This window comes from Pygocentrus nattereri, chromosome 16 (genome assembly GCF_015220715.1).
Source record: "Pygocentrus nattereri isolate fPygNat1 chromosome 16, fPygNat1.pri, whole genome shotgun sequence".
NCBI classification, from domain to species: domain Eukaryota; kingdom Metazoa; phylum Chordata; class Actinopteri; order Characiformes; family Serrasalmidae; genus Pygocentrus; species Pygocentrus nattereri.
The window spans coordinates 3729730-3757058 of record NC_051226.1 but is presented as its reverse complement, the minus strand read 5'-3'; the positions used below and the strand labels follow the sequence as shown (position 1 = coordinate 3757058).

Below are 27329 nucleotides of genomic sequence, written 5' to 3'. Positions count from 1 at the left end.
TTTTTAGTACTTCACATAACACTGCAAAACAGCTATAATAAATCTGCTCCCTTCATGGTGCCCTAGCTAGGCTGCATTCAGCCGATTAGGACGCAGCCATGCTCTGACGCTCTGGCTGTCAGTGCTGTGTGTCCTTGGAGTTCCAGCAGTTTGTGGCCACATGGAATCGCTCTGTAGCTCTTTCTGCTGTTAAATACGGTTTATACAGGTAGGTGTTGCTCTCTGTGCACCTGAGGTCGCTTTTGATTTTAAAGAAAGGTTTTTAAAAGAAGCTCCAGCTAAACTGTCTGGGTAACTTCTTGCTACATTAGTTGCTTAGCTTACCCTCATAAACCGGCTCTGGTTAGATACTGTTTGTAAAATATTCAGGGTGAAAAACAAATGTGGGTACATTTCTAAACCAGAGGTGGATGAAGTTCACAGATCATGTACTGGAGTTAAAGTTGAGACCCCCAAGGTAAAATATTCCTCCAGTAAAAGTAGAAGTTCCTCCCTTTAGACCTCCACTTGAGTAAAAGTACTAAAGTATTTACCTTCAAATGTACTTAAGTATAAAGTAAAAGTACTAAAAGAGTAATTCTGGCTCTGATGTCCTGTTATCATTTTTATAACTTAGTTCCAAGTTTAAGTTGAATAAAAACTGGCTTTAAACTCAGGATCACAGATGAGCTCCTTTACTATGTTGATCTGTAGGCGTCTGTTCATAAACATAAACCAGCCCAAACTCATTTACTATAAAATGAAATGGTGTTTGTAGAAATTCAGAAAAAAGCCGCGTCAGTCTCGACTGCATATGTGGACATATTTCTATATTGAGCTCTATTTACACAAAGTTAGGTTAGTTCATCATTTATGTTGAACAGACTCTCCCAAAGTTTTACGCTGCTGCGCTGACGTTGAACCGCGTGCTGCACTGGGTCGGTATGACCAACAGGTCAAAACCAGCTCTAAACAAAGTGACCGCTGGGCCCTGATTGGTGCTCTGGCTTTGCGCTTCTTTCGTTTTGACATGTGACGTTTTTATACACACAGAAACCAAAAGGAACGACAGATTTCTCACAATGTAGGAGGAAAAAGTCGGATATTAGACTCTGAAATGTACAGAGTCTGAAAACTACAGTTCCCATAATGCCGCGAGCAGCACTTCCGAGCCGAGCCGGATGTGTGTACAAATGTCAACATTTACAGTTTAATAAAACACAATCGAGCGGCGGCTTCGCGTCTTTTTCTCTCTCGCTTAGACACGCAGCGATTTTGAGGGTGAGTCTTGTTGTTGTCGTCCTGCTGTTTAACTTAATGTTAAGTTAGCGTTTCGTTTCGAAACGAAGTTTTTTTTACATTCTGAAAAACAAACAAACAAACAAACAAACAAACACGAGCCAGTCAGAAGAGCTTCTGATTCCGCTTTAATTCGGATTATTTTCAGCATTTCGAGGTGTCACTATAGTTGAAATCACTATTATAATAACACTAAACCAACACTAGCGCCTCAGTGGTGTAGCTGGAACCAAGGCGACGCGAGTCCGTCTGTTTGTACGCTCTGTAGATGGTTCCTCAAGGGTTCTGTAGCGAAGGCAGTGGTGTTGTAGAGAACCGTGAACCTTCTGAACACTCAAAAGACCCGTTTACGGGCTTCAGCAGTGCTTTGCTTGGTGACACGGCTCTTCAGATGGATGGAGAGTGTGTTCTGTTTGGTTCTGGGCAGCACCAAAAAAGGGTTCTTCTGTTGTGATGAAGCTTCGTAGGATAACAAATCCAGGTTCTCCATCAACCTGAATTGCATGACATGGAGCTCAAGGCGCTCCGTGGAAAAGTGTCCCTAGAACAAGCTGGAATCAAATGGAAAGAAGCAAAAACTACTTGAACACTCGAGTAAATCAGTTGGGAGGTCTTTTTGGAGGCTCCTGAGCAGTTAAAGACTATGAACCTTTGGAGCGAAACAGCAGAAATCTGCTTCTTTGCTTTTAGATCCCGTGAGTTTAAGAGTTTAAGAGTTGATCTGGGCTCAATCCCATTCATTTTTACCCCTACCCCATGTTTTCATGTGTCGCCTTGCCCCTTGTAACTGAGTTACGTCAGGTAGATGTTGAGATCTTCCCTCTGAAATGAGACCCTCTAATAAAACAGCATCACTTCATTATCAGCTACTTGCGCCGCTCTGAGGGTGAAGTTCAGCTCCTCACTGCTGGGCTTTAGTTACATTCAGAGGTGGATGAAGTTCACAGATCATGTACCTGAGTTAAAGCAGAGACCCCCAAGGTAAAATATTCCTCCAGTAAAAGTAGAAGTTCCTCCCTTTAGACCTCCACTTGAGTAAAAGTACTAAAGTATTTCCCTTCAAATGTACTTAAGTATAAAGTAAAAGTACTAAAAGAGTAATTCTGGCTCTGATGTCCTGTTATCATTTTTATAACCAGACTGGCTTCATGAACTCATTTCAGGTGAAAGTCCTCCAGCGTCTCTCTTGGTAAACCAGTCTTTTAATAGAACGTCATTAATTAGTGACGCTGACGTCTATTAAAATGATCAGAAGCACAAAACACTGAAGGTAAACAGTTTCCATCAGGGAGAACCGAGTGGCTCTGAAATCACTTTTTACACACAAGCAAAGTTTCAGATTTAACCCACCAGGCAACTCAAAATTCACGTTTCCGTGGATTAACATTGACGCTGTGTGTCTTGAGGTGAACATCTCACTATCTTTGCTGTTTTTTCTTTCAGTTTCACCACAATGGGGTTTTTGCTCTCCAAGTCCATGGACCAGAACTTAAAGAAACAGCAGGAGTTCATGCTCCACAATGCAAGAATCCAGGTACGAAAGACTAAAGAATGAAGGATTGGTATTGATGCAGTTAAAGCTGAGACTATTTATCTCCACATTGGAACTTCAGTCTGACACAGTAAGAAATATGCCATTGATTTTAATGATGCGATGCTGTTAAACATATACAATTTTATAAAATATAGAGACAAAATGTAAAAAAAATCCCATTAAAGTAGAATTTAAGAACAATTAAAACTGGATTCAAAGCCCACAGGACACACTAACACACCACCACACACTAACACACCACCACCACGTCAGCGTTACTGCAGTGCTGAGAATGATCCACCACCCAAATAGTACCTGCTCTGTGAGGGTCCATGGGGGTCCTGACCACTGAAGAACAGGGTAACAGAGTATCAGAGAAACAGATGGACTACAGTCTGTAACTGTAGAACTACAAAGACCAGCTATACAGTAAGTGAGCTGATCAAATGGACAAGGAGGTGGTCATGATGTTACGCCTGATTGGTGTAACCGTACCATAATCCACTGATATATTTTCTAATCTGTGCTGACCCCACACCCCCCGTCTCGTCTCCAGGCCTTTTATTTTATTCCAATGTTTAAAAAAAAAGAGGTACACAATTGGACCTAAAACCACCGTTGTACATTTTGAGGGTATATTTACATTGTTTGTACCTTGATGAAGGAACACGTACCTCCGCAGAACCTTGATTTCCATCAGTGTAGCAGCAGTGTTTTGTACAAGCTCTAACTGGTCAGTAGTCTTTTCAAGTAATCCAGCAAAAAGGGAGTTGCTGTAGTTTTAGTGAGACAAGACAGCAGCATGAATCAGCGTGTTGGCACTGTGCAGTGTGACGAAGGGTCTGAGTCTAGAACCATTTGAATGTGACCTTAAAGCATTGCTCTGTTGTTTAGTGCGTTTGTCCTGCTGTATTGTTAGCTGAACCTCTTTATCCTGAATTATGCAGTCTCTCATGCTTATCTTGCATGCCTTGTGTTTACATCACAATATTATCAGTGGTGCCGATTTCTTTTCCTGGAATTTGGTATTTAGCTGCCTCATTTCAACACTTGCAGTGAGGTTTTTAGTGGTTTCAACCACGTTTGCCTGTTTGTTTGTTTTAATAATAATAATAATGATAATAAACATTATTTGTCTAGACTTTGTCATGCATAGAAGTACAGTTCATCAACAAAAAGTAAAAAGTAGTAGTTTGTCAGACGCTAGAGCGAATCCAAAATCAATGGTTTTCTATGGAGCTTTTGTGCTTTTACTTAGCCAGTCAGCTGATCAGCATGCAGAACGATCAGCGCTCAGTAACGGAAATCAAATCAAGTCAAATTTATTTGTAGCGCTTTTTAAAACTGATGTTGTCGAAAAGCAGCATCATCATCATCATCATCGTTAACCACTTAATCCAGATGAGGTCGCGGTAGCAGTTGGGAGAGCAGAGAATCCCAGATGACCCTGTCCCCCACGACTTCCTCCAGCTCATTCCTAGGGACCCCAAGCCCCTCCCAGGCCAACTTGGAGATGTCATCCCTCCAGGGGGTCCTAGGACGACCCCAGGGTCTTATCCCAGTTGGCCGTGCCTGGTACACCCCCACCGGGAGATGTCCAGGGGGCATCCGAATCAGATGCCCGAACCACCTCAGCTGGCTCCTCTCAATGCGGAGGAGTAGCGTCTCTACTCCGAGCTCCTCCTGGATGGCCGAGCTCCTCACCCTATCGAATAGAGCGTGGCCCGCCACCCTGCGAAGAGGCTCATTTCCACCGCTTGTATTCATGATCTCATTCTTTCGGTCATTCCCCACAGCTCATGACCACAGGTGAGGGTCGGGATGTAGACCGACCGGTAAACAGAAAGCTTCGACTTTTGGCTCAGCTCCCTCTTCACCACTACAGTCCAGTACAGTGACCGCATTACTGCTGCCGCCTGTCCCAGCCTGCGGATGATCTCACGATCCCTCTTCCCATCACTCGTGGACAAGACCCCCGAGATACTTAAACTCCTCCACCTGGGGCAAGTCCTTTCCCCTTACCTGGAGTGGGCATGCCATCCTTTTGTCGCAAAGCAGCTTCACAGAATTGCAGAAAAGACAAAGTTTTAACATGAATGGAAAAGCCCCAGGTGAGCAAGCCAGGGGCGACAGTAGCAAGGGAAACCTCCCTCAGAGCTGAGGAAGAAACCCTGGGAGGAACCAGGCTCACCACTCACCTCTCTTAAGTGCTGGCTGCAGACTGTACAGTGTGTGTTCGAGTGCAGGTTTTCACAGAAGACATGAGGTGTTGGTGAACTCATTGGAGATGATCATCATTCTGCTTTGATTTGTGCTCTACGACATTGGTTAGATGTGTCAAGGACCTACAACAGTTACGGGGGGCACTAGCTTCTTCTTGTTTTTGCCCTTTCATTATCTCGGTCAGATTAAAAGCTGCCAATCCATACACACCCGACGGGCATCTAAGAAAAGACACACATGCTTCCATACTGTCATGTCCATAACAAACATGTGAAAATCCATACGCTTCCGCAGTCTGAAGCACCCTTGGTATGCTTCTGTGCCCAGATCTGTTTGAATATATTGGCCTTTGCAGTGTTTCCACCATTTCTCTCGCAAAAACCATCATCAGGCCGCAGCCTCTGCATTTCCGGTGCCCTCCAGCTACAGAGGAGAGGTGCAAACTGCTTGTTTCATTGTGATCTTTATGGACGGCTACTGTCCTCCGCCACCAAATGTTTGTTTTCCAGCCTCATTTTATGCTTGAATGTGTTGTTGATTTATCTTTGCCTGTGAGGCAGTCCATGTTGCTACTTTGTGGCCATTAACCACCACCCAGCCTGCTCCACCTTACATTACAGGCTTATAAAGCTTTCTCCAAATATGCAGCTGTTTGCCCACTTTAAACGCAATGCGTAAACGCTGGTAACAGCCTGATGGATCGCCGAGGTTGTGCAGATTGAGTTTGGTCCTGCCTTTGTTTAAGGTCAGCCTCAGTGATTCAGCTTCTCATCTCAATTCCAGGGCCGTGATTAGTTTCCCCAGTTTGCCTCAGTGCTGCTTTCATGGTTTGAAATTATTCGTTCCCTCTTTTCTCTATTTCTTGTTAGTCATCAAGACTAGGGCTGCATGTCATAAACAAAATACCATATTGGAATTATATTGCTGCATATAGCAGCTGCGATGTGCAGTGTTGCAAACACATTGGAGATCCCTCAGACCAAAAAAATCGGCCTGCGTTATTTTCAGTTAAATCGTTTGCATTTGTTGGATCACCAGAATGCCTTTGATTCATCAAACACAGAATAAAATAATCATAACAAAAAAAAAAAAATCTAGTAAATTGGTTAGAGGCTCATTTGCGTGTTGTAGCCCTCTGTGATGTCAGTAAAGCTAAGATCGCAATGATGAATAGCAAGCAATGTATTATGGTCCTCATCAAGGCAGCATGTTTTTGGGACAAAACTACAAGCCAGTGAACTCACTGTTCTGAAAAAGGTGTGGAAAGAACTGCGGCCCAGAAAAATGGAGAGCGCATTTTGTCTTTTTAGATCAAACGGTAGCTGAACACGGATATAACAGTGGAGATGAGGAGAAGGTTTATCTACAGGAGAAATTGTGCCCCGCTTTCAGCCTCGCAGTGCTTTTAGAGTTTGACATACTAGCCTGAGCCTGACCCGACTGTTCACATCAGGTTTTTGCCAGCGGGGTTCAGACAGTTTTAGTGGGCTTCAGTTGGGTTTGGACAGAATTTTTTGGGCTATGGTTCAATCTGAATTTTGTCAGGGTGCGACAGAATTGTGCTGGACTAGTTAAAACAGTTTTTTCTCAGGCTACAGACGTTTTCAGGCAGAATTTGAATGACTGTGGTCAGGATTAGACAGAGTTTTGTCTGGACCCACTATGGGGGTGTAGCTGGGTTGAGAATTTTGGGCTACAATTGAGTTCACTTGTTTGTCTAGAGGCTACAGTTGGGCTGAGACAGGATTTTGACTAGATACACTCAGATTCAGGCAACGTTTGGGAATTTTGTCTAACTTCAGTCTAGTTCAGGACTTTTCAGGGTTCACACTAAATTTTGGTCAGCTGCGTTCGTGTTCGGACTGAATTTTCTCTGGCCTGAGTCTACACGCGTCAAAATGATGGTTCTTTAAAGGATTTTTTTTTTTTGTAAAGAATGGTTCTATATAGAACCATAAACACTCAAAAAACCCCTTTAAAGTGTTCTTTGCATCATGAATGTGTTCTTGAGATTGATAGAGAATTTGCCTTAGATGGTTCCATATAGAAGCTTTTTGAAAAGCGTTTTACAACGCAGTGAATAAGGGTTCTGCTACACTCACCAGCTACTTTATTAGGCACACCCTGCTAGTAAAAAGGTTGGACCCCCTTTTGCCTTCAGAAGTGCCTTAATTCTTCGTGACTTTCAACAAGGTGTTGGAAACGTTCCTCAGAGATCTTGGTTGGTTATTTGAGTTCCTGTTGTCTTTCTATCATCTGGAACCAGTCTGCACATTCTCCTCTGACCTCTCACATCAACAAGGCATTCTCGTCCACACAACTGACCGCTCACTGGATGTTTCCTCTTTTTCGGACCGTTCTCTGTGAACCCTAGAGATGGTTGTGTGTGAAAATCCCAGCAGATCAGCAGTTTCTGAAATACTCAGACCAGCCCGTCTGGCACCAACAACCACGCCACGTTCAAAGCCACTTAAATCCCCTTTCTTCCCCGTTCTGATGCTCGGTCTGCACTTCAGCAGGTTGTCTTGACCACCTGTACATGCCTAGATGCATTGAGTTGCAGCCGTGTGATTGGCTGATTAGCTATTTGTGTTAACAAGCAACTGAACATATAAAGTGGCCGGAGGGGTGAGTGTTTAGTTATGATACCAAGCTTCTATCAATAGACAAGCCCTTTTTAGTGCTAAATAGAACCCCTTTCAGAGGTTCTATATAGAACCATTAACAACACATTCTGCATCAATTTGAAGAACCCTTTCATGATGCAAAGGGTTCTTTGAGTGTTTATGGTTCTATATAAAACCATTTTCTTTACTAAAGAAACCTTAAAAGAACCATCATTTTCAGTGTATAGTTCATGCAGAATATTGAACGGCTACAGTCGGATTCAAACAGCATTTTCTGCGTTTACAATTGAGTTCAGACAGAATTTTGTCAGGCTGCAGTCAATTAGGGAGAGAATTTTCTCATCCTAGTCAGGCTCAGAGAGAATTTCGTCAGTCTACAGTCATGTTTTGGCAGAATTTTGTCAGGGTACAGTTGGGGTGGGGGTTAAATTTTGTCAGAGTGGTCTATTTTGCTCAGGTTCAAACAGAAATGGTCTTTTGGTGCTGTGGGTTTGTTGGACTGTAGCAGAATGTTCTCGGAGCAGCAGTTGAAATTGTTCTAATGTAAAATTTCAAGCTTAATCAAAGCTCTGTCTTCTTCCATGGATGAATCTGGACTTGAGGCATCAGTGTGTGGTAATCTTTACTTGCCAGGTCAGTAAAACACCTTGTGATGACACTAGAAACTTTCCAGAATATTCTTGGCCTTGAATCATCTTGGTCAGTTTAAGAAGACTGCCATCATGGAGCCTTGACCATTAACTTGGACGTCTTAATTGCTATGTGCCAGTACAGACATTCAGTGAACAAAGATGGCCATTGATGTTTGCAGTGACAGCCACTCTTCTGTTTCATTAAGATGTCAAACATCGGTACGTATCTGTTTCCAGCAGTGTATAATGGCCACTCCATTATGTTCTTCTGAAAGGCCACAAGCCTTCATCGTGACTTTTTCTTCACACGAGTGAGGTAGCAGCTGCCTTTCAATCTGTCGTCTCCTTTCCTTACTTTCTTCATCAGGAATACTGTGCTAAGTGTGCCCTCACTGTCCGTAACTGACAGGGTGATCTATCTTTTGACTTATTTGACAGCATGATGACTTTGTAAATTGGAGGGAGGGTGTGTGTGATGTTGTTCTTTAGTAATGCGGCATGGATGACTCTGGGTATGAAAGGATTCAGTGTTCATTGACCGATAGAAATACGTCCCTCATGAGGTCAAATGAAAGAACAGTGTTTCCTCAGTGAGGAAATAGTCAGATTTCTGTTGCGTATTATTTTGTGGTTTGATTTGCCTAGATCTGGACTTCTGTTGGCTGTCTGAGCTGCTGTACAAACTTCTTTAGTGATCCAGACAAAATTGAAATGAATTGACTGAAGCTGGTTGATTGCAGCTGATTGATTAAAGTGAATTGGGCCAGGCTAAGTGAAGCTAATTAGTTGAAGCTGATTCGTAAAGCTGAATAATTGAAACTGACTGACTGAAGTTGATTGAGTGAAGCTGTTTATAGCAGATTGGTTGAAGGTAACTTATTGAAACTAACGACTGAAGCTGATTGGTTGAGGCTGATTGAAGCTGGTTGAAGCCGTTGGATTGAGGTTGACGGGCTGACGTTGACGGGCTGACGTTGACGGGCTGACGTTGACGGGCTGAAGTTGACGGGCTGAAGTTGACGGGCTGAAGTTAATTCATTAAAGCCGATTGACTGACATTAGTGAGTTAAAGCTGATTGACTGAAGCTGATTGGTTGAGGCTGATTGAAGCTGGTTGAAGCCGTTGGATTGAAGTTGACGGGCTGAAGTTAATTCATTAAAGCTGATGGACTGAAATGAATTCATTAAAGCTGATGGACTGAAATGAATTAACATAAAGCTGATTCGTTGAAACTGTTTGTTACTGTGGTTTCAACAAATCAATAACAAGATAGCCTCGCTACTTTATATTGTATTATTGTTCATATTTATGTAATATATTATAATTATATTATGAGTAATTTTAACTGTCATCCAGCTAAATAGTTTTGAGTGTAACAGTTACCCCTATACTGCAGATAAGAGCATGTAGTGTGATGCCTCTTGAGAAATAAAGGCTTTCTTGATGTGATGAAGGAACTAGTCAGCATATGACTAGTTCATTTGCTGTTACATATGAAGTTGCACAAGTTTTCTCTGACCTTGCTGGAGGGTGGTCAGATGGCTCTGGTTCCTGGCGGCCGTGTGTCATCGTTTCGTCTGATTTGCTGTTAGCGAATTGGTCAGGAAATCTTTACCCGTGGCCTTTCGAGAGAAATGTCAGTGAACTTCTCACTGGCCAGCTCTGCTTCCACATCATCACCTCCATACTCCTTGACCACACACACTGTCATTCTCTCTTTTTCTCTCTGTTTTTCCCATTACACCTGACCGTAATGTGGTACGGTTGGCTGTCAAAGGTTTGGGGATACAGGTTTCGAAGCACTTGCCGTATTAAATATAAAACCGTTGGTTTGGATCTTTCTCTTTTTGGCCAAAAATCAAGGAAAAGATGGAAAACAACCAACAAAAGGCCGACTTTGGGGGGAAAAGCCAAAGGTCACACATTTATCCCCTTTTTGTGCAGTGACCACAGTGATCTTCAGCACCTTGGCACTCAAAGTTACCGGCTGGACTGAAAGCAGATGCTTTGTGTGACTAAAAAAGGAAACGGGAAAATTGCTCCGAAGAGGAATCACCCATTATCTTGACTGCAGATCTTGCCCCAGTCCTCTCCTTCATTTGACCTTCTCTTCCAAAAGGTTTAGCTTGACCTGTTCAAGCTGAATGATGTGTCATTGGGCGAGGTGGACGTTTCATCATGGTGGGCCTGTTTGGAGCTGAGCTCTGGTTGAGTTACTGTAGATGAGAATCCGCAGTGGGCAGAAGGTTATCGGTGCACCAGCGGGCCTTAAGCTGTAATTTGCAGTCCTTAAACATTTACTGCAAGTCATGGATTTGTCTGTGGCCACAGAGGTCAAAGGACATTTGTATAGATTCTGCAGCAGCTCATTTTGGCTTGAGCCAGGGGTCGGCAACCTGCGGCTCACTTACTGCCCTGTTGTGCCTGCACGGAAGAGTTTTAGGTAAAAATAAAATAAGCCTCCTTCGCAGTAAAATAAAGCTCTGCTGGTCGTTCCACACAGTTTAACAATAAATGGTCTTAATCGCTGGAGTTCATGTAGCCTATAACTGTTAATTCATCCTTTAACCCTGAAGATTGGCGCACAGGCTGCTGGTCACCATAGCAACACCGATAACAGTCTCGGCTAGCTAGCAGTTAATGAAAAGACAAAGAGAAAGATTTAAGACGAACATTGATCATTTGGAGACAAATTGACTTACTTGTATTTATAATCACTCCAGCTGGTTTCTTGGTGCGTTTAATCTGCGACGAGAAATTGTCAAACACTAAAACGTTGTGAAGCTGAAGTCAACTTCTCATTCGAATTTTCCACTTTCACCTTAAGTAGTGGATTTTTAGCCTGTACTGGTCAGAGGTGGACTAGGTACACAAATCATGTACTTGAGTTAAAGTCGAGACGCCCAAGGTAAAATATTCCTCCAGTAAAAGTAGAAGTTCCTCCCTTTAGACCTCCACTTGAGTAAAAGTACTAAAGTATTTACCTTCAAATGTACTTAAGTATAAAGTAAAAGTACTAAAAGAGGAATTCTGGCTCTGATGTCCTGTTATCATTTTTATAACCAGACTGGCTTCATGAACTCATTTCAGGTGAAAGTCCTCCAGCGTCTCTCTTGGTAAACCAGTCTTTTAATAGAACGTCATTAATTAGTGACGCTGACGTCTATTAAAATGATCAGAAGCACAAAACACTGAAGGTAGACAGTTTCCATCAGGGAGAACCGAGTGGCTCTGAAATCACTTTTTACACACAAGCAAAGTTTCAGTTTCAGATTTATTTACAACTTAGTTCCAAGTTTAAGTTGAATAAAAACTGGCTTTAAACTCAGGATCACAGATGAGCTCCTTTACTATGTTGATCTGTAGGCGTCTGTTCATAAACATAAACCAGCCCAAACTCATTTACTATAAAATGAAATGGTGTTTGTAGAAATTCAGAAAAAAGCCGCGTCAGTCTCGACTGCATATGTGGACATATTTCTATATTGTGCTCTATTTACACAAAGTTAGGTTAGTTCATCATTTATGTTGAACAGACTCTCCCAAAGTTTTACGCTGCTGCGCTGACGTTGAACCGCGTGCTGCACTGGGTCGGTATGACCAACAGGTCAAAACCAGCTCTAAACAAAGTGACCGCTGGGCCCTGATTGGTGCTCTGGCTTTGCGCTTCTTTCGTTTTGACATGTTACGTTTTTATACACACAGAAACCAAAAGGAACGACAGATTTCTCAAAATGTAGGAGGAGAAAGTCGGATATTAGACTCTGAAATGTAGTGGAGTGAAAGGAGAAAGTCCAGAACGGAGAAACTTCAGTACAGATACACCAAAAATACTAAAGTACAGAAACTAATTACATTTACTCAGTTACTGTCCATCACTGGTACTGGTACATCAGAAGACACTGATGCATATTTACAACCAAGATGGTAAAATGGACGTAAAATGTTGTGGCTCTCAAGGTGGTTTGATTTTTGCTGAAAGGATAAAATGGCTGTTCTTAACATTTGGGTTTCCGACTGCTGGTTTAAGCAGAGGTTACTCTGTAATGTGGTAGCTCACTCTCGGGTGGATAGGGGACCAGTAATAACTGAGTGGGCTACAAACTGAGGATATAGAAAGTGGACTCAAGTACAGAGCTGCTGAAAAACTTTCATAAGTAAAAAAAAAAATTATATAAATAAATAAATACAATTAAAACCAATAATTCAAATGCAGCCGGGTACTGGCTTTGGTCAAGGTAGGGTAGCGGTGGGGGTATGACAGCTAGGAGCAGAATGAGGAGCTCATCAAAAGCAGGGATTGAGGACAGCCCAGAGCCGTACATGAACTGCCAACCTCAGCAATGTGGGCACGGCGTAAACTCGACTAAGGTAAAAGGAAAATAAATAAATCTGCCAATGCATAAACATTAATAAAATGCACACTTTGTGAATATACACACACACCTCAATTAGCTACACAGAGAAATAATGTGTATTCCTATGGGCTTGCAATGGCACTAAATTAATTTTCTGATGTGGATATTTTCTTTTTTATGCAAATATATGGCTCCTATGTCATTGTGCATCACTAGTTCTGGGTTATGTTGTGGATCCAAGGCTTTTGAGTTACCTTCATTTGGTTTGTAGGGCAACCTTGCGAAGTTGCGACAACAAAGTTGGACAAAATTGGATTGAAGATCACGTAATAATAATCATCGCTTTCACAAGAAAACATATCAGAATCGGTAACTTTAACAAGAGAAGCGAAAAACGTCCTTAATGTTAATGTGAAAAGGTTTTATTATGACTAATTTTGGACCATTTCTTTTGGAAGTGACTTCATGATGTAAAGAGTAGCTGTAAAAATAAATCAAATCAAGTCGAATCAAATTTATTTGTAGCGCTTTTTACAACGGATGTTGTCACAAAGCGGCTTAACAGAATTCCAGTAAAGACAAAGTTTTAACATGAATGTTAAACCCCCCCGGTGGGCAAGCCAGGGGCAACAGTGGCAAGGAAAAACTCCCTCATAGCTGAGAAGAAACCTTGGGAGGAACCAGGCTCAGCAGGAGGGGACCCGTCCTCCTCTGGTCAGACTACCTACAGAGTTATTATACTACTAATATTAATAGCAGTAGTATTAGTAGTAGGAATAGCTGGGAGTCTATGAGAACATCAGTGTAGGGTGGGCAGCTAGTCCAGGGCAGGTGGAGGTAGCTGGGGCATGGGCAGCTGGTCTGAAGTAGGCAGCAGGAGGGCTCGACAGTCAGTCATCCTTCAGTGTCCGGCCGGACAGGTGGGCAGTCGTATACTCAGGAAAAAAAAGCAGGGAGATGGAATTAGTTTTATTCTGTCTGTTTGTATGTAAAACAGGGGATGTGAGCATTTCCAGAGTGTGGCTAACGACTCCGGCAGATCTGACTATGACAGCTTAACTAACAGGAGAGAACCAGAAAGACACACAGACACGGCAGCACTCTGAGACAGTCTGGCATCCCTCCGCTCCACCGACAAAATGACAACGATGTTCCGTCTATACAGTGACTCGTGGTTGCTTTATGTAGGATAAACAACAGATTTATTATGAAAAGAATCGATGAATGTGGATAATTTCACATCAAAGCAGTGAGTTTGGACGAAGGCTGAACGTGAGAGAGCTATCCTGCTGCCTGTAAAGCACCTGAGACAGAATAGTCAGAAACAACAGCAATGAGAGGCAAGGAAATGTGTGTGGAGGGTGGCAGAGCCAAAAGAGTTTCTCTTCTGAAAATGTGCTTCAAGGATTTGTAAGAAATGTTAGTAACAAGTGTAATGGAGGTTGAAGTGAGTATGGTAAGTAGTAATAATCAGAATAATAAATACTGACGACCTGTTAAACTGATTCCCACTTCAAGACCAGACGAACGTAATGAAGAGAACAGGTTTGAGGTAAAGGCTCTACGTTTAGAATGGAGAGATGCTTTAACGCTGCGGGGGAGCTGCTGATTGCACGGTTGTTCATAAAACTCTCACAGAGACATTTATTACTTTTCACTTTTTTCACGTTCACCCCTACTAGGCTGCTATGCGGCTGCTGATTAGGTCATGACATGCAGTCTTTTGAATACATTTTGTTTTTGTTACATTTCTGTTTGATATCAGCTTTCAGGAAACACCTGGACATCGTCCTGGCTGGCCGTTGAGCTGCCCATTGTTCCAAGTTATTGCATAAAAGTTGATAAATGGTTCCAGATAATTGTGGCAAATGATGCTGATATAGTGGTTCCATCCAACCTCTTTACAGGCTCTTAAACTGCACTGCACTGATCTGCTCTGGAAACAGCACTTTTAGAGAACAACACAAAGAGCGGTGCAGATTTTTGGGCTTTCAGTGGTAAATTGTAAGTCTATAGAAATACATGTAGATCGTAAAACACATGTTCTGTTCGTTTGAGGAGCTTTTACAAAAAAATACATAAATAAAATGAAAATTTACATTTATTTCAAGCAATTAGTGAATAATTTGCCTTACGATTTGGTCACAAAAATTCAGATAGACTAACCGTACCGAAACTATACCCTGTAGAGTAGATTAAAACTGTATTGTATTAGTTATTATTGTATATAAATAATGTTTTTTTTTATCTTTAGCCAACAGTTTACATCAGCATTGAGTGTTTCTGTTTGAGTAACTGAAGTTACAGTCAAAAAACTAAGCATGCTTTATGCCACTTTTAGACTTGAGTCTTAATTTGATGTCACTATTTCTGCATCTCTCTGTTAAAGACATTTACGCTCCGGTCATTTCGGGATATAATATCTAAATGAACGATTTTCTCAGTTTCATGGCGACGTTCATTAAAAGGTGGGCTGTGTGGTCAGATTGATGCAGTAAAAGCCCGGTTCCTAATGAGGAGGAAACACACCCTGCAATTTGTAGCACTTAACACGTTTAAGTGCGCGTCTCATTTCCGTTAACGTCGCACTGACGGATGTCCTTTCTTTGCCCAGCGATGTCCAGTTAACATTCAGCTCGCACTCCAGCGGAGTAAAAACATGTTTAAGCAGCTTTTGTTCACTCGTCTGGTATAAAACTGTAGCAGAATGCGTCTGCTTGCAAACAGGAAATGGTCAGAACAAAGATTTAGCCCAGTGTTCGAGACAAAACATGGTAATTCATGAAGCTGCCAAAAGATCAGTTGTGCAGACGGAGCCAAAGGTCCAGATCCAGACTGTGGTGTGTTATAGGTCAGCTGACAGGCCTGAAAGCATTTGAAAGGCAGTATTTTCAGATCCGACTACCTGCCAAATGTCTAATGGGAATAATAATTAATTCAAGTCATAGTCATAAATAGTAATTCAGCATTACTTTGGCTGATAAGGGCTGTGGGGATTGAAAGCCACCTCAATTTGCATTAACAGTCCTGATTCAGAGCGAAGAAGGCAAAGAGTTTATTTCCTGCTTGCCTACAGTTGAGATGGAGATCTAGGAGACGTGCTTTCGGTTCTGTAGCTTTCGGTTCTGTAGCTTTCGGTTCTGTAACTGAAACTTGTCTATTCAGTGATTCTGTTTAAAAAACAGGCCAAGGCTTCCCAACCTTTCATATCCTGGTGTTGGTAGTATCCTGTGGTCGGGGGAGTCCTAACTAGTAGGGGGAATTGGAGACGACTAAATTGGGGAAAGAGTTGGGTAAAAATTCCCAAAAAAAGAATTCGGTTTTTAGGTAAACGCTGCAGTAAAATGAAGCTTAGCTTTAACTGCTAATTCATCCGCCTTTAACCCTGAAGACTGGCGTGCAAACTGTTGGTCACCATAGCAACACAGATAAGAATCTGGCCTAGCTAGTAGCTAACGAAAAGGCAAAGAGAGAGATTTAAGACGAACAAACTTATTTGCATTCATAAGCGCTCAGCTGGTTTCCTGATGCGTTTAATCTGCAAGGAGACAAAAAAAAAGCCACGAGGGTGAAGTCGCTTCTTGTTCGTCAGTTGCTTGTTGGGATTTTTCCATTCAGCCTTAAATGGTGCAGCAGCTACATTCTGGTGCCACCATTTAAGGTGGACCTGGAAAATTCAAACGAAGTTGACGAGTGAGAAGCTGGCTTTGGCTTTGTAAAAAGTCTAGCGTTGAGAGGCAGTTTACGGGAAACTATTCCATTCTGCTCTATATAGCTGAGCTAAAGCTTAAAGCAAAGTAAGTGTCTTTTTGTTTATAATATATTAGACTTTTTATCCTATGCTGGTACATCAGCACATACTGAGACATATTTACAGCCAAGATGGTAAAATGAACATAAAATGTTTGGTTAGATTTTTGTTAAAAGAACGAAATGGCTTTTCTTAGCGTTTGGGCTGCGACCCATGGCCCACACAAACGAGAAAATTTAACCAGCTTGTTTTTTCTGCCATGCCTGATGTTTGGAGGGCTGATCTTTGAAAGTTACTTGCTGCGTTTCATCTCCGAGTGACGACACACGGTGTTCAACTTCAAAGCTTTACTTGACAAGATCTCCGAGGATGCAGCACAGAGCGGTGTAGTTACTCATGCACGTGAAGCCTCGCGCTCAGTACTCACTGCTGAATTTTCATCGTTTCAGTTTATGCTTGATGCATATGTACGAGGCCACTTCACTTACAGAATGTCCAGCCTCCTGATCTTTTAAAAGACCCTGTCTGTAACTATTTTTCCATGATGGATGAATTTCATGATTGGAAAGAGGAACATTTTACATTGACTTGCACTGAAAAAACACACTAGTGGCCAAAAATATGTGGACACAGGAACTGTGTGTCAGGACCTTCAGCCTAAGATCACTATTGGCAATACAAAGCAAACGACTATCTGGTCTCTGGAGAAGTGGGAACATGTTCTTCGGAGTGGTGAATGCCAGGAGAAGGACAGTGGTCTGGGGCTGTTTTTTGAGGTTGGGGGGGGGGGGGGCAGCTTCATATTAATGCCCATGACCCAATTGGATGTCCAACAGATTCACACGTTCATATACGTCTGATCATCATGTTATATTTTTGCAAATAATTAACATGAATGGTTACAATAAAAGAAAAAAGAGGGGTTCTCTTCTGCACTGAAAGCTTTTTGGCACATAAATTTGTGTGTACAATATAGACAATATATGATATTGTGAGTATGCATGATGACATTATAATCATATGACTGTCAGCAGGTATTTGCTTTAAAAAAAATGGCTTTAAAAAATAATTACTGGTATTTCAAACCAATATTTGATATTTTTATTGAGCTCTGGAAGAGCAGAATGTTCAGACGGCACTGAAATATCGCGTTTTATTCAGTTTACTGCATTTGTAACCCTACCGGAAATAAATGCAATGCTATTCAAGGTCGATTTAGTCCCAGTTTCTACATTTAATACGATTTATAGGATATAGTGTAGTGGTTTTGACTCCGGTATGCCAGACACTATATAAAAAGACATTTGTGAGCCCTTAATACGCTAAAACTTGACCTGCCTTTCGGCCAACATTATTCATATTTCTTGGACCATGTGAATATCATTGATTCATCCAAACACCCACAGAATCTCATTTTGACCGTTCAGGATGCTCACAGCACACAATAAAACGCACCCGTCGTGAATCGTTTCAGGCTCATTTGCACTTTGTAGCCTTCTGTCATGTCAGTGTTGCAGAGGTCAGTGTTGTGATGGCGAGTAACCCCTTAAAATCCCAGGTTTACTAGGACGTACTATTGTTCTGTAAATACATGGACTGCAGTGCAAACTGGCTGAGATATTCTTAGCTTATAGACGTGCGTAGTAAAACTTTGGACCCATTTAAAGGGTTAACAAACAATATATTATAAAGGGAAGTGGGTCCTGTTTTTGTCCGAGTGACGTGTGTTTGAGGTCACTCTCTTCCAGCCCTTCGGATGTCCCACAGTGACGTCTTAGTAATGTGATTCAGTCCTTTTCTTCGCTCTGCATTGCTTAAAGGGGTTTTCGTTAAAACAGAAGCTGAAGGAATTGTTTGATCGCTCCTCAGATCACACTGATTTGTTCCTGCAGGAATGCCTGCACCCTTCTGAGAATGAAATACGCCAGTATGTTTCCAAGTATAAGCAGAATGCGTTGTAATGTTTTCAGTGTGCTGCTTTTTTGTATGGGAAGGCAGCAAAATGTTAGCTGTGTTCTCTTCTATAACTCTGGTGTTTATTTAATGTTACAGTCACGATACACCGATGTTCTTAAATAAGGGCTTGTGTTAAAGTGTTTAAAATCCAGTTAGTAGCATTTACAGTGTGGTTTTATTAGGGGGGACTGTGTCATATGATGTATATGGGTTTTCATTGCCAATTATTTCAGGATGAAATCTCTGTGTAATTTACTCCGATTCTCACAACTAGTCTGGATTAAGAAATCATGGCCTGGATTATTATTATTATTATTGACTATAATAACTTCTGTAATTGGCTTAACCTACAGCCCCCTGTAATTTAAAGTGATTTTAATTCAGTATGAATCTTCATTGAACTCACTGCACAGTCGTCAAACTGTCAGGGACATGCTGCAGATTCATACTGGATTAAAATCACTCCACAATTATTACAGTCAGACTGTAAAACTACACACTGCAGATTCATACTGGATTAAAATCTCTCCACAATTATTACAGTCAGACTGTAAAACTACACGCTGCAGATTCATACTGGATTAAAATCACTCCACAATTATTACAGTCAGACTGTAAAACTACACACTGCAGATTCATACTGGATTAAAATCACTCCACAATTATTACAGTCAGACTGTAAAACTACACACTGCAGATTCATACTGGATTAAAATCTCTCCACAATTATTACAGTCAGACTGTAAAACTACACACTGCAGATTCATACTGGATTAAAATCACTCCACAATTATTACAGTCAGACTGTAAAACTACACACTGCAGATTCATACTGGATTAAAATCACTCCATAATTATTACAGTCAGACTGTAAAACTACACACTGCAGATTCATACTGGATTAAAATCACTCCACAATTATTACAGTCAGACTGTAAAACTACACACTGCAGATTCATACTGGATTAAAATCACTCCACAATTATTACAGTCAGACTGTAAAACTACACACTGCAGATTCATACTGGATTAAAATCTCTCCACAATTATTACAGTCAGACTGTAAAACTACACGCTGCAGATTCATACTGGATTAAAATCACTCCACAATTATTACCGTCCGACTGTAAAACTACACACACTGCAGATTCATACTGGATTAAAATCACTCCATAATTATTACAGTCAGACTGTAAAACTACACACTGCAGATTCATACTGGATTAAAATCACTCCATAATTATTACAGTCAGACTGTAAAACTACACACTGCAGATTCATACTGGATTAAAATCACTCCACAATTATTACAGTCAGACTGTAAAACTACACACTGCAGATTCATACTGGATTAAAATCACTCCACAATTATTACAGTCAGACTGTAAAACTACACACTGCAGATTCATACTGGATTAAAATCTCTCCACAATTATTACAGTCAGACTGTAAAACTACACGCTGCAGATTCATACTGGATTAAAATCACTCCACAATTATTACCGTCCGACTGTAAAACTACACACACTGCAGATTCATACTGGATTAAAATCACTCCATAATTATTACAGTCAGACTGTAAAACTACACACTGCAGATTCATACTGGATTAAAATCACTCCATAATTATTACAGTCAGACTGTAAAACTACACACACTGCAGATTCATACTGGATTAAAATCACTCCACAATTATTACAGTCAGACTGTAAAACTACACACTGCAGATTCATACTGGATTAAAATCTCTCCACAATTATTACAGTCAGACTGTAAAACTACACACTGCAGATTCATACTGGATTAAAATCACTCCACAATTATTACAGTCAGACTGTAAAACTACACACTGCAGATTCATACTGGATTAAAATCACTCCACAATTATTACAGTCAGACTGTAAAACTACACACACTGCAGATTCATACTGGATTAAAATCACTCCACAATTATTACAGTCAGACTGTAAAACTACACACTGCAGATTCATACTGGATTAAAATCACTCCACAATTATTACCGTCCGACTGTAAAACTACACACACTGCAGATTCATACTGGATTAAAATCACTCCACAATTATTACAGTCAGACAGTAAAACTACACACTGCAGATTCATACTGGATTAAAATCACTCCACAATTATTACAGTCAGACTGTAAAACTACACACACTGCAGATTCATACTGGATTAAAATCACTCCACAATTATTACAGTCAGACTGTAAAACTACACACACTGCAGATTCATACTGGATTAAAATCACTCCATAATTATTACAGTCAGACTGTAAAACTACACACACTGCAGATTCATACTGGATTAAAATCACTCCACAATTATTACCGTCAGACTGTAAAACTACACACTGCAGATTCATACTGGATTAAAATCACTCCACAATTATTACCGTCAGACTGTAAAACTACACACTGCAGATTCATACTGGATTAAAATCACTCCACAATTATTACAGTCAGACTGTAAAACTACACACTGCAGATTCATACTGGATTAAAATCTCTCCACAATTATTACAGTCAGACTGTAAAACTACACACTGCAGATTCATACTGGATTAAAATCACTCCACAATTATTACCGTCCGACTGTAAAACTACACACACTGCAGATTCATACTGGATTAAAATCACTCCACAATTATTACAGTCAGACAGTAAAACTACACACTGCAGATTCATACTGGATTAAAATCACTCCACAATTATTACCGTCAGACTGTAAAACTACACACTGCAGATTCATACTGGATTAAAATCACTCCACAATTATTAGAGTCAGACTGTAAAACTACACACTGCAGATTCATACTGGAATAAAATCACTCCACAATTATTACAGTCAGACTGTAAAACTACACACACTGCAGATTCATACTGGATTAAAATTACAGATTTCATTAGCAATCAATTAAATTACAGAAACAACCCAAATAAAAGTTTAACTAGGGAAAATTGTACCTATTTCACTTTTCATTCACGTCTCACTGTTGTGGGACGTTAATAAATGTGGGGTAATACACACACAGGCAAGACCTGCACCTCCTCCACCTCCTCCTCCTCCACCCCTTCTCCCTTAAGGCTGTAACACTGACTTCACAGATCCAGCACTTATTTATCACACCTCTCTGACTTCCTCTGCGTTTTTCTGTCTTTCATTTCTTCCTGTTCTTCTCTAATAAATGTCACTGGTTAATGTGTGTTGTTTTCTGGCTTTACAGGCGTTTTAATTTCAGTGATTCAGTTCTGTCATATTAGACACACTGCTCTGAGTTCTGGGATTTGGTGTTGCTAGTGCTATCATGTTAATTATGTTTGAACTCAATAAATTATTAACACTTTTATTAAAAAGCTGTTAGTTTGACAGATTTATAGTATTCTATAACATAAGGGGGTGGGTGGGTGGGGGGGTGTTATTCCTCTGTTGTTTGGCCACAGATGACGCAGGTCACCCAGTTTAGGCGATCAAAGTAGACTCCATACTTTGTAAGCCAATCATATCCTACTTTGACATCACTGAAGCTCTTCCAAGTTTATAGGATGCTTATGACACATTTTACTTCAAGGTACTACATTGTTTCATTGGTCCTTACATATAAATAATACATATGGGACATACTGTTTCATATAGGTCCTTATATAATCATTGCTGTCGGAGCAAAAGCTTGTATCTCCAAAATGGTTACTTTCAATGTAAGTCAGTGGAAGCAGACTTTTTTTCTGAGTCATTTTTAGTAATTTATTTTGGTCCATCCTTGATGAAATTTACATACAATATAAAGGCAAACATACATTTTCAAATTATGTGAAAAAGTTTTTGTTCCGACAACAGCGAGATATATATATATATATATATATATATAATATATCAGACATACTGTTGTGTATATAGGTCCTTATGTATATTATTAGGTATATAGGTCCTTATGTATATATTATGGGGGCATTGCTGCATAAAGGTCCTTACATATATACGTATATAATACATATGGGTCAAATTGCTGCATACAGTCCTTACAAATCATAGTTGTCTAATGAAAAACCATTGAAATGGTTGTCTAATGAAAAAATCCATTTTTTTCAATTTTTCAATTTCTGCACATTTGAGCTCAGCAGCTGTTCTTTACATTGTGTGAAAATTTGATGATGATTGGACCAGTAGAAATGCTCCAGAATTGCTTAGAATAAAACCTCTTTCCGTTAACTTGCTTCAGAAGCAAGGAACGTTTTTGCTCTCTCCTGTACAGTTATTGTTTTAGAGTTACATATTTTTCTTGGGACATTGTTGCAAATTGATCTGTGTGTATATAAAATTACATATGGGACTTGTCATTGCATATAGGTCCTTACATATATATAACATGGGATTATTATTGCACATATAGACTTGGGATTTATTATTATTGGATATATTATCACTGACAATCACAATGTCTATGGTTGTGTGTGTGTGTGTGTGTGTGTGTGTGTGTGTGTGTAGATGGAGCGTCAGATCCTGATGCAGAATGAAATGCGTGAGCGGCAGGTGGCCATGCAGATTGCCTGGTCGAGAGAATTCATCAAATACTTCGGAACCTTCTTCAGCCTGGCAGCATTCGGCCTCACTGCAGGGTCAGTATCACACACACACACACACACACACACACACACACACACACACACACACACACATTAGGGCTCCACTGTTATCATTTGACCGATAATTTTTGCCAATATTAGTTTTTGTTTGTTTGTTTATTTAACCTTTAATTTAACCAGGCAAGTCTGTTGCAGTCGCAGCTTGGCAAGCAGCAGAAGCTACATGAGAGAAAGGGAAACACAAACTAGGGAAAAAATAACAACAGAAAAACAAAAACAAACCCAATGAGACAATATTCAATTAATAAAAATGACAAGCCTCAAATAATCAATTAATAGAGAATATTACACAGTAAACACCGTCATTCTCCATCAAACACTATAATTTTCCATCAAGCGCCGTCGTTCTCCATCCCACGCCGTCGTTCTCCATCCCACGCCGTCGTTCTCCATCCCACGCCGTCGTTCTCCATCACACGCCCATCGTTCTCCATCACACGCCGTCGTTCTCCATCACACGCCCTTCGTTCTCCATCACACGCCCATCGTTCTCCATCACACGCCGTCGTTCTCCATCACACGCCCATCGTTCTCCATCCCACGCCGTCGTTCTCCATCCCACGCCGTCGTTCTCCATCCCACGTCGTCGTTCTCCATCCCACGCCCAACGTTCTCCATCCCACGCCGTCGTTCTCCATCACACGCCCATCGTTCTCCATCACACGCCGTCGTTCTCCATCACACGCCCTTCGTTCTCCATCACACGCCCATCGTTCTCCATCACACGCCCATCGTTCTCCATCACACGCCCATCGTTCTCCATCACACGCCGTCGTTCTCCATCACACGCCCTTCGTTCTCCATCACACGCCCATCGTTCTCCATCACACGCCCATCGTTCTCCATCACACGCCCATCGTTCTCCATCGAACGCCGTCGTTCTCCATCACACGCCCATCGTTCTCCATCGAACGCCGTCGTTCTCCATCACACGCCCATCGTTCTCCATCACACGCCCTTCGTTCTCCATCACACGCCCTTCGTTCTCCATCGAACGCCGTCGTTCTCCATCACACGCCCATCGTTCTCCATCCCACGCCGTCGTTCTCCATCCCACGCCGTCGTTCTCCATCCCACGCCGTCGTTCTCCATCACACGCCGTCGTTCTCCATCACACGCCGTCGTTCTCCATCACACGCCGTCGTTCTCCATCACACGCCCTTCGTTCTCCATCACACGCCCTTCGTTCTCCATCACACGCCCTTCGTTCTCCATCACACGCCCTTCGTTCTCCATCGAACGCCGTCGTTCTCCATCACACGCCGTCGTTCTCCATCACACGCCGTCGTTCTCCATCACACGCCGTCGTTCTCCATCATACGCCGTCGTTCTGCATCTAGTTTTTTGTTTAGTTTATTCATTTATGTTTAAGTGAATCTTTTGCAAATACCAAAGTCAAATGTCTGAGCATCTTTTGGTCAGACTTTCTATTTTGTGTTTAGTATTAAAACATTTTGAAAAGCTGGATGACCTCAGACTTTTTTATGAGAGAGAGGCCTGAAATTGACCTGACCTGACCCGACATAACCGGGCCGGAAATTGCTACTCAACTCTGCCATTATATATAATGAAGCCACGGCCTTCAGAGCAGTGGAGATGAAGGAAAGCGGGTTGGAAAGGAGATTTCATTCAGCAAGTATGGACACAGCATGAGGCCAGCAGATAGTTCTGAACGTTTGAGGCATGTCGTGCTTTACACGGTCTGTCTTAGTCGCATAATTCGGCTTTTACGCTCTACAGAGCCATACAGAGGAAGAAGCCTGCTCTGTTTGCTCCTGTGATTCCACTCAGCTTCATCATGGTCTATCAGCTGGACATGGCCTACGGGACGCTCATCCACCGCATGAGAGGTACAACACATTACCTCTTCTCTTCTACTTACAAACTCGTCATATCGATTGAAAGTTTAGCGTCTGCCCTCTTAACTGTACGTTCCTGCTTGTTTCAGTGAAAGTATTCATGTAGTCATAGCATTTAATGTCACTGGTCATAACTGCTGACTTCAAAACAGCTAAAGGGAAATTTAAGAAAGAAAGTTTCTCATTGAGATTTTGAGTTGACTGTATTGGAAAAAGAACCTATAATGCGGTGGGTCCACCAGACCACTGAGTAAGACCACTACCACCACACAGGGGATCTTTTTTTTTTTTAGTCCACGTCCTTTTGTCAGGAAATTAGTGGTTGATTTGCGCAGCGTGGCGTCTCATTTGCTTCGGTTCTTTTCTGATTCGGTTCAGTTACGGTAGAAGGTTCAACTTGAGCTTATTGATTGATTTGATTTCTAATTATACGTTGCTGTAAGAGCTGCATTCATCCTGCTAATCCCGTCCTGCCTTCAAGTGCCTCCTACCAATCACTGGGTTTAAGAACATTCGAGACATTATGATCGAGACATTAATAGGAAAATGACACTTTCGTGTTTCTCTCATGGCGACGTCCTGGTGTTAAGAGGTAGAATCTGATCCGGTTTTGGTCCAGTCATTTCTCAAGGCTATGCACTGTTATTAATTCAATCAGCGCTCTCAGAAATCACTTCAAAGCGCTACAGCGTGAGTAGAGTTTTTCAGTGTAGTGAGAAGTGAATCATTTAGAGGCCAGTAGGGTTTAAACCGTGACTTTGTCGTTTGTCATTACTCAGTTACTACATCAGGGTTACCGTTCTGTGAGTTTCTGAGCCGGTAACACTTTAAGGCTACCTACATAAGGGCTTCATAACACATTCATAAGCACTGAATAATGTGTTTATGAAGCACTACTTGAACATTTTATTAGGTTCTTATGTCGGTTCTCGCAACCTGACATAAGATGTTTTATGAAATAAATGACATTGTACTGACATAATAAGAATAAACCTTGAACATATTTACAGCACTAAACACATTTAAAACACTATACATAACTATTTATGTCAGCATTCTTAAGATCATTGTACTGATATCAGGTGAAATATGCCTGGAAACCACCCCCTCTTCCCTCCATGGCGTGGATAAGATGATTGATGCAATTATGTACAGTGTTTTAAATGTTTAGTGCTGTAAATATGTTCAAGGTTTATTCTTATTATGTCAGTACAATGTCATTTATTTCATAAAACATCTTATGTCAGGTTGCGAGAACTTAATAAATGTTCAAGTAGTGCTTCATAAACACATTATTCAGTGCTTATGAATGTGTTATGAAGCCCTTATGTAGGTAGCCTTCAAATAAAGTGTTACCGCTGAGCCTGTGTTGACCGATCGATTCCAGGAACCGCTTTACTTACCAATTAATCATCCAAGTTTGAAGTGCATAGATTCCCGTACGTTAAGATTGCTTCTGTTTGATTAGCAGTCACGTCATGAGTCATGTGTTTTCCTATCAGGATGGTCCTGTATTTCCTGGAATGGCTTATTTCGTTTATTTTCTGAATTTAACATACTGGTGGAAAAAATATGAAATGTAGTCTATGAAGAATTTATGGCACGTTATTTATTTCCAAGATGTTTAGACTCAGCAAATAAAACATATTTTGACATATTTTGATGTTTTGTTGTTTTGTCTGTTCCAGCTTGTTCACAAACCTCAGAAGCGCAGGATATGATGATACATGTGTACGGTGGAGATATATTTTATATAGAGAACATGTTTCGCTCTCTTATGTTAGCGTGCCAGAATGTATTTGATGTATTCTTTCGAAATGCGTTCAGAGTCAGACACTAGACCGTCTTTAAGTAGCGCTGTGCAGTCTGCTGTGCGTGTGGATGTGCAGCTTGTTTACTGTGTTTACAGACGAAGCCGAGAGCATCATGGCGTGTGAAGGAGATCGTTTGAGTATGCCTCGTGGAATGCCGACGTTCGAGAGCATCGAGAGAGCACGAAGAGCCAAATCTCACCTCCCCCCTCTCTCTGAGAAATGAGGACCCCTCATCCATCTGTTTTCCTGGATCCACGTCTACCAGTTATAATAAAAGCCCGTCCCTGACTGACCACTGAACCTCGCCCAGTCACGCCAATGGAAGAGCCGTCAAGGCGTTAACATAAAGAAAAGCTCATATTTCAAACTGATCTGTATCTGCTGAATCTGCAGCACCCTGTCCAAATAGTTTTGCTTTAAGAAGACTCGGGATGCATTTACGGTGCAAGCCGATGAGCTGGTGCTGAAGCAGAAGCAGCAGATGGAGATCAGGTTGAAGGACTGGAGTAAACCCTTTACTCCAGGGCAATCACGTTTGAGGTGTCATCTGCTGTAACCTGGATATTTAGGGTGCGTTTTATTTCCTAATTGTGTACAGTTATCAGTATAACTCTACTGATATGTAGCGATCGGTG

General features: G+C 41.3%; 1 protein-coding gene across 2 annotated transcripts; it reads left to right on the top strand.

Moving 5' to 3' along the window:
* The first annotated feature begins 126 nt into the window (after positions 1-126).
* On the top strand, positions 127-26994 carry plgrkt (plasminogen receptor, C-terminal lysine transmembrane protein). Of its 2 annotated transcripts, none has more exons than XM_037545962.1 (5): positions 127-208; positions 2722-2812; positions 22864-22994; positions 24762-24871; positions 26790-26994. In XM_037545962.1, the coding sequence occupies exons 2-5, from the start codon at positions 2732-2734 to the stop codon at positions 26915-26917; spliced, it is 450 nt and encodes a 149-aa protein (XP_037401859.1). In that variant the 5' UTR covers positions 127-208; positions 2722-2731; the 3' UTR covers positions 26918-26994. The 2 variants fall into 2 exon arrangements, with proteins under 2 accessions (XP_037401859.1, XP_037401858.1); XM_037545961.1 differs by lacking the exon at positions 127-208 and adding an exon at positions 1152-1260.
* The last annotated feature ends 335 nt before the right edge of the window (positions 26995-27329 follow it).

Bases quoted from the DNA above. Each gene is read 5' to 3' on its own strand.
- plgrkt (XM_037545962.1), top strand. From the start codon at position 2,732: ATGGGGTTTTTGCTCTCCAAGTCCATGGACCAGAACTTAAAGAAACAG. The intron at 2,813-22,863 runs GTACGAAAGACT...GTGTGTGTGTAG, and splicing joins TCCACAATGCAAGAATCCAG to ATGGAGCGTCAGATCCTGAT. The intron at 24,872-26,789 runs GTACAACACATT...CTGTGTTTACAG, and splicing joins GCTCATCCACCGCATGAGAG to ACGAAGCCGAGAGCATCATG.